Here is a 7,871-nt window from a genome sequence, read left to right on the forward strand (position 1 = left end):
ACACGCTATAGCTAACTAATTAGAAATTAAAAAAAATAAAAGTCAGATGCTGTATTCGTGGATGGAAATCTAGACATGTCCAATGCAAAATAAACTAAGATCACAGAACCAATCTTAGCACTTGCAGCGTTCATGGACGCAACATTCAACATCTCAACTCAGTAGAGTTCACGAGATCCCATTTAACACCAAACGCAAACAACCAGACCACTTGTCTAGATGTATCTACCAAGACTCGGAGTTCAACTACCGGTGGACCCGAACCCTCCCTCCCGCCGGACGGTGGCGTCGAGGTCCTCCACTTCGGCGACCTCCGGTGTCGCAATTCGCAATCACCTGGATGGTCATCTGCACGACACCGTCTCCGGGCTTCAAGGCGAAGTCCGCCTCCTAGTGGTTGAAGAGCACGACACCCACCGGGCTGTGGTAGTCCGCGTCGATCACCCCTGCGCCCACGTCGGAGAAGTAAGAACTTATTAGTTCGCGTCCTCTTTCAAATCCAGTAGGGTATTTTCTTTCTTTTTAGCACATGCACATGAATCAATAGTGACAACCAGAGGCTGGACCATACTTGTTGCACGAGACATGAAGAAGGCCGGGTCCCCTTCTTGTTGAATCCAAGGAAGACACTCCCCCGAGACGTGAAGAAGGCCAGCTCCCCTCCTGCAAATAGCTCAGGTGCATGAAGTTGTAAGGAATCTGAATACAATGAACTCGTTGTAATGTATAATAACCAGAAAAAAAACCATGCATCCTAAAAAAAGATCGTTCTATGAGCTAGGTTGACAGTTTTGAGACACAGGAAAGGATAAAGTTGGTAAGAATCTTCATTAAGAAGAACAATGGGCCGAGATTTCTCAAATGACATTTCTTTCACCAACAATGATTGGTAGTAGCATCAACATATCCTCTGATCCTTGCATAATTTATATTAATCACGGAGAAAGCCTGCAAATTGAGCGACAAAATAATCTAGCCTTAGTACACTCATAAGAATGAAATTATATATGCAGGTTTTCCAGCATACCAGGTAAGGAATCAGTCATAACAGGAACCCAACACTTGACAGAAACAATTTCAGGTTTCATATATCAGTAATTATGCATAAGAGTTGCAAGCGAGGGGAAATTAGTCTACTTCTTTAACACTAAAATCAGCATCCTTATGTTGTATGCATAGCACAGTACTAATTTCCATGTGATGCATAGCATAGTACTAATGTTCAAACTAATAGCACAGTACTTGATAAATAGGATTCTTCCTTCAGTAATATCTAACGAATGGGTGTGACCTACCTTATATCATGGTAGTAACTAATGCATCACATGATAAGATAACAAAAACAGAAATGTTACATCCCAAAAGACTGGATGGTTATACCCCATCTCCATATCAGAAGAACAAGCATCATAGTGCTGATCAAGCTTGCTTATGGTACTGTGTGGATAAACATATATGTACCCATCCCTAAGTTTACAAAGAAGAGTATATCTGTAACCATATAGGAGTATAAAACTGCTATGGTACTACATACTGATGTATTGCACAATTAGACATATGCATTGGATATCTTACCTCAATCTACTCCGCATCCAAAATGTGATTAAACTGAACTCAAAATGGTTCCTCGTCGGTGCAATGGTCAATAAATAAGAAACATCAGAGTCGAGAATGGATGCTTACATGTTGAGACAGTGGCGTCCTTCTCTCTGATCTTCTGGAGGATGATATCACCAAGCGATCGTTTGGAGGAGGTTTCCTTGGACATGAATGCAGCGAGGGCCTTTTCATCCTCCTCGTCGATCTCCGTCTAACCAAAATCACCAATTTCGAGTCAGCAACAGCCAAAAAACGCAGTCCCATTTTACCGTGAAGACTGACGAAGCAAGGCAAGAGCACGCACCACGCTGGCATCATACTCGCTCAGTGCGTCGAAGCCGTTGAACTCGTCGACGTTCTCATCGTCATCCTCACCATCGACAGCAGGGACGGGGAAGGACAAAGACGACATGGTCGGGGCTACGGCGGCGGCGGCTGGTGTGGCAGTGGCGGCCTGAAACAGGGATATCAAAACTAAGGTGAAAAGAAAAACAAATGCACGCTCTCTAGAAAAATCTAAGCAGTTGTAAAAATTAAACTAATGTCAGAACAAGAATGCGTCCTTTTTCACTAAATACACTACAATTCCGGAAAAGAAAACTTTTCACCCTCTCTAGAAAAGCTAAGCAGTGAAGACTAGGGCTTGATACTTGGTTTTTTTATTCCACTTGACCAATATAATTTCACCAGTAACAAAACTGCATGGGAGACCAGAAGGAATTAAAACTTAAGCATCTCCAGAGTGTAAGCCCATTTCCTAGTGCACAAAACATCAAACAGATTGCAGGCGTTACTCTGAATCTCTTGTTCTAAACTGAACTGAACTGAACTCATGCCTCTCTATACATCCCACATTAATGCATAGTAATATACGGGCACAATCTGCAATTGCAGAGAGGAAAGAGGGAGCAGGGAGGGCCGGCCGAGATCCGGTCACCATACAACTGTTTATACAGTTCGCTAGCGTGCGTCAATCCACACTTTATCCAAAGAAAAAACAGCATCAGGTGTGATTCAAGGAACTCCAATCAATTATGTGCCCCAGTCTCATGGCACTATTTTTAAATAGATAGTATGAAATGCTCCCATGAAACGAGTATAAAGGGGGACAAAGCGTCGAGCACCTGGCGCGCGAGCTTCCGGTAGGCGCTCCCATGAGGCAGGTTCGTAGCTTGGAGTTGCTAAGGCAGGCATCCCTTCCCATCGGCCAGTTGCTAAGTCAACGCACTAGGTGTTCCATCCATCCACGGCAACTATTGTACGGCCCCAGCATCTCAGCTCCGACACCATCGATGCCGGCACGGTAAGACATCATACGGACGGACGCGTGAGGAGGAGGAGGATGCATCAGACTCACCGCGAGGGCCGGGGGCGGCGAGGGGGCGGAGGGGGAGCTGGCGCCGGCGCCGGAGTGGTTGGAGGCCGACATCCGGAGCGGGCGGAGGCGGGCGGTGGTGCGGGGCAGGGGCGGCGCGCGGCAGGCGAGGAGGCGGCCGACGTGGGGGAGGAGGAGGTGGTGGGCCCCGTGGGGGCGGAACGCTGTCGAGCCGCGGCAGGCGGGCGCCGGATTGGAGGGCGCGAGCACCATTAAGCAGAGCGCGCGAGCACAGAGGGGCATCGGCGGCGGGATGGGGAGGAGCGGTGACTTTGGAAAGACAAGGGAGTTTTGGGGGGTTTTGATTTTTAGCCACCACTTACTTTGCACTTTGATAATTTGCCACCCTTTACTTTGCACTTTGATTTTTTTTGCCATTTTTCACACAAAAACAATACTTGCAAATCATTGACATAATATATGCATAAAAATGTGGACCAAAATACCCTTGTGCTAGATCGACCAGTGCACCCGGCCGATTCAACGATTGAAATCAAATCAGGAGAGGATGAACCCATTCGTCGCCGCCGCCGCCCTCTTTGATGGCCGGCTGCTCTCCTCCAGGCCGTCGGCCGCGTCGCCGGAGTACCAGATGCTGGGTGGACGCACCACAGGGAGGGACCAGGGCGCCGCTCCAGGCCTCCGCTCGGTGGCTCGCCTGATGGTCGCTCCCGATGGGGTCGCCCCGCAGGGACGTGCTACCTCGCTCCGCCTCAAGTGCGTGGCTAACCACCACGCCATGTAGGTCTCGACGCAGGGATGGCCCTAGCCCTAGGTGTCGCTCCGGGCTTGTGCAGGGAGCACGGGATAGGAGGTCGGCGGCGCTGCCGGCGACGAGAAACTGGTGGCTGGGGCACGGGGGCAGGTGAGGGAGATGGGGAACGAGCTTCTCTCATGTGTCCTGTACCAGTCAATCGGGAGGCAGCAGGGGCGGGGCGAAATTTGAAGAGGATGGGTAGGAGGTCAGCCATGGAGCAACGTGCCGCCTGTGGAGAAGGAGCATAGCGCCCCGTGATGTAGTTGTCGCCGTCGTTTCTTATCCGTGACCCGTGAGTGGTCAATGGGGTGGGGGCTAAGGGCAATCTTGGGTTTGTCCGTGGGCAGGGGCAAAACTTCCAAGTCCCAAGTAAGGAATGGCAAAAAAGCAATTACGAGATAAGGAGTGGCAAATCGTCAAACTCTAAAGTAAATCGTGGCAAGAAATCAAATGCGCCGGAGTTTTTTGGGTGGTTTTTTATGGGAAAGACAAGGAAGTTGCAGTGCGCTGCGGTGTGGTAGCGCATGACGATTAGCTGTAGCGCGGGGTGTCATACCTATGCTACTATTATAAATTTAGTAGTAGCGCGGTTTTTGTACCCACACCACTACTATTGCATGCTCCGGTGGCACGGTCAGGATCACTTAGTAGTAGCGCGGGAAAGGTAAACCCACGCTACTACTATTCTTTAGTAGTAGCGCACTTTTTTTCCCGCACTACTACTACTTAGTAGTAGCGCGGGGCGTATAACCCACGCTACTAGTAAATGATTGTCTATAAGGGTTTTCCTAGTAGTGGGCTCATCTCGGATTCGCGGGCCGAAACAGGGCGGGCCCAACACGTCTTCTTCTTCTAGCGCCAGGGATCGGTTGAGGTGGTCGATCCGATAGCGGGTGTCATTTTCTCCGACTCCTTCTCGGCGGCCAAGGCGGTCGCTGAGTGTCAAGTGCGTGACAGGCGACGGAGTGGGATGTCTTGCTCCGCGAGGCGGAGGAGGCGGAGGATCGCCTCGGCGCTCCACCACTCGAGGGCGTCCGTCCTCGTCACGCTCGATGGAAAGGCGAGTCCGGCTTTGGCTAGCCGCCGGCTCGTTGCCTCATCTTCCGCGGGCGCCGCCAGTCGGCATCCGGGATGTCGCGCCGTGATCTTGGCGAAGGGGAGGCTCTTCATTATGCAGGGCGGGCTCTTCAGCGCGGTAGCCGGCTTCGTGCAATGCGGCGGCTGTGTCTAGGAGCTGCTGGACTCGCTCCGCCATGTGGCGACGCTCGTCGCCCTCGTACTTGTCCAGTTCGTCCGTCACCGCCTGGGCGGCCCGGATGTTCTCTGCAGGCGTGGCGTAGACGGGGCGTTCTTCCCCGAACATGCTGGCGGATAGGGCCAATGCGGCTAGGCCCCCAGGAGCCGGTGTGCCACCGACGGCCTGGTCCATCTCGCGCTGATAGGCGTCCGAGAGGCGTCGCATGCTGGCCAGTCGGCCAGCGCTCTCAAGGAGCTAGACGCGGCGTGCCTCCAGCGTCTCAGCGTCTGCGTCTTCTGGGATGGGCGCCGTCAAGTCTCGCAGTGCCGCATCGAGTGGGTATCGAGCATCTCCATTCGAGCGCTCGCCACTGTTGATGACGAGCACCTCCGTGACGGTGCCCCCGCCGCTGTGCTCGCGAGGAGGCGGCTCGTCGTAGATCACCACGTTGGTGGGGAACGCGTCAAGCGACACCGTGTCAGAGTCGACGATCATCGGGTCGGTGGAGCCAACAGATTCTAGGTCCACAGCTGGCTCACTGATGACGTGAAGCTGGTCGAGGAGGCTGACGAGGCGGCTCTCGGGGCAGCCGGTGCCTACGTCGGAGGCCGACTCGTCAGAGAGGTGAACCTCGCCAACGAGGTCGGTGAGGCAGCTCGCCGCACAGGCGATCTCCGCGCCATGCAGGGCATCGAGGCTGACACCGTTGGGCATGCTGGGCTGGCTTCGCTCGCCAAGAAAGAACAGGGTTCCCGTCCAGAGCAGATCTCCGGGAGACGGTGCACAACCTCGCCAACGAGGTCGGCGAGGCAGCTCGCCGCGCAGGCGATCTCCGCGCCATGCAGGGTGTCGAGGCTGACGCCGTCGGGCGCGCTGTGCTGGCTTCGCTCGCCAAGAAAGAACAGGGTTCCCGTCCAGAGCAGATCTCCGGGAGACGGTGCACCTCGCCCCACGGTGGGTGCCAAATGTCGGGGGTTGGGTGCGACATATGCGAAAGGATGGCTCATCATGGTGGGAGCGAGTAGAACGTCCCCGGTGCCTGGAAGCGGGATGACGCGTAGACACGAACACCGGCGTACTTTACCCAGGTTCGGGGCTCTCCTAGGAGATAACACCCCTAGTCCTGCTCTACGGGGTCTCTGCATGATCACTAAAGGCACAAGTGATACAAAGTTGCTCCTTGAGATGTTTGCTAGAGGTAGGAGAAGGCAAGGCTAGCTCTCTCCTGCTCTAGGAATGTGGCTAGGTCTAATGGAGTGGGAACCCTTTGCATGGGCGCCCTGGAGGGTTTATATAGGCCTATCCTCCAGGGGTACAATGGTAATCTGGCCGGCTGCTGGGCCCGGCTATCAGCGTCTCCGGCCTCCGGCTTCTCCGTCGACTACTGGGGCCCCGCCAACTGGTCTGGTACGGAGCCGACAGGCCGCTCCCGCCGCTGGCGGGTCTGGTTGGTGGCTGCTCACTGTAGTCGTGCTGCTAATGACGTTGGCTTGGTTAGCTCAGTGTGGCTACAGTCCCGCCGCCTGGTGGGAGATCACTGTAGCCACACCTGGTCTCATCAGGTTAATGGTGTACGGGCCTCGAGGGAGGGGACGGCCGCCTGCTAGAGGCCGGCCCTCCCCTGGTCCGCCTGGTTCGGCGTGCGCCGTCTTCTGGGGTGTCACTGCCTGGTAGGGCCCACAGCCTGTGGGCCGTACCGACATGCCGTCGCGGTGAACAGGGCTCCGCCTGTCCAGAGTGACGTCAAGGGAAGGTGGCAATAGTGCCACATCATGCGAAGATCTCCGCCTGTACGGGACACTGTGGCCACGCTGACCCCAAGATTGGAGGGTGAGGGCTTCACTATAGCCATGCCCCATCTCGTCCTCTTGACGGGGGCACAAACTTGAAGGACGCGAGGTGGCCGCCTGCTCAATGCTGTCCTCCCTAGAGGCCGGCTGGTTGGAGCCGGCCGCTCGTGGGGCCGCCCTCTAGTGGTCGGCTTTTGAGCTAGCCAGCCGCCGGAGGGCGGAGCTTCAGCTTGGTGTGCAACAAAGCGAAGCTCGCCCAAAGTCTTGAGAAATCCAGGGACCCGGGTGAGGCTACCCATGGCCCATTACTCCGACAACCTGTCTCCGAAGAGGAGAACAGCCCGGACGATGATGTAACGCCCCGGATCCAATGCGCCAGGTGTCCGCCAGTTATTCGTCGTTGTTGCCATGTCATTTGCTTGCGTGTTGCATATTGTCATGTCATCATGTGCATCTCATTTTGCATACGTGTTCGTCTCATGCATCCGAGCATTTTCCCCGTTGTCCGTTTTGCAATCAAGCACTCCTATGTCCTCGGCGTCCCCCTTTTTGTCTCCTGATGTGAGCGGGTGTTGAACTTTCTCGGAAGGGCCCGAGGTTTGCCAAGCGGCCCTGGTATAACACCGGTAGACCGCCTGTCAAGTTTCGTGCCATTTGGAGGTCGTTTGATACTCCAACGGTTAACCGGGTAACCGTTAAAGCCCCTTTTGTCTTGCAGCCCAACACCCCTCCAATCTGGCCCAAAACCCATCTAACTCCACTCCATGCTCTCGGTCGTTCGATCACGATTGTGTGGGCGAAAACCGTGCCTCATTTGGAGCCTCCTAACTCCCTCTACCTATAAATGTGCCTTCCCCTTCCAAATTCGCGGTCTAATCCCCCCGAAACCCTAGCCCCGCTCCCCTCGCGCCGCCGGACATGTGTTGGAAATATGCCCTAGAGGCAATAATAAAAGCATTATTATTATATTTCCTTGTTCATGATAATTGTCTTTTATTCATGCTATAATTGTATTATCCGGAAGTTGTAATACACGTGTGAATACATAGACCATAACATGTCCCTAGTGAGCCTCTAGTTGACTAGCTTGTTGGTCAACAGATAGTCATGGTT

At 53.9% G+C, this 7,871-nt stretch overlaps 1 protein-coding gene across 2 annotated transcripts; it reads right to left on the reverse strand.

Annotated features, from left to right (window-relative positions):
* Window positions 1-26: 26 nt before the first annotated feature.
* On the reverse strand, window positions 27-3,265 carry LOC123071581 (uncharacterized). Of its 2 annotated transcripts, XM_044495157.1 has the most exons (5): window positions 2,957-3,265; window positions 1,904-2,053; window positions 1,684-1,810; window positions 572-948; window positions 27-446 (listed from the first exon to the last, which is right to left on the reverse strand). In XM_044495157.1, the coding sequence occupies exons 1-4, from the start codon at window positions 3,215-3,217 to the stop codon at window positions 932-934; spliced, it is 555 nt and encodes a 184-aa protein (XP_044351092.1). In that variant the 5' UTR covers window positions 3,218-3,265; the 3' UTR covers window positions 27-446; window positions 572-931. The 2 variants fall into 2 exon arrangements, with proteins under 2 accessions (XP_044351092.1, XP_044351091.1); XM_044495156.1 differs by lacking the exons at window positions 1,684-1,810; window positions 1,904-2,053 and having other exon boundaries at window positions 572-663.
* Between the last annotated feature and the right edge of the window lie 4,606 nt (window positions 3,266-7,871).

Source organism: Triticum aestivum, chromosome 3B (assembly GCF_018294505.1).
Source record: "Triticum aestivum cultivar Chinese Spring chromosome 3B, IWGSC CS RefSeq v2.1, whole genome shotgun sequence".
Taxonomy (NCBI): Eukaryota; Viridiplantae; Streptophyta; class Magnoliopsida; order Poales; family Poaceae; genus Triticum; species Triticum aestivum.

What these genes read in the sequence shown, in the direction of transcription:
- LOC123071581 (XM_044495156.1), bottom strand. Translation starts at nt 3,217, where the DNA reads ATGCCCCTCTGTGCTCGCGCGCTCTGCTTAATGGTGCTCGCGCCCTCC. An exon ending in CGCCGCCCCCGGCCCTCGCG is followed by an intron (nt 664 to 2,956) that starts GTGAGTCTGATG and finishes AGCTATTTGCAG; the next exon opens with GAGGGGAGCTGGCCTTCTTC. An exon ending in CTTCATGTCTCGTGCAACAA is followed by an intron (nt 447 to 571) that starts GTATGGTCCAGC and finishes ACGTGGGCGCAG; the next exon opens with GGGTGATCGACGCGGACTAC.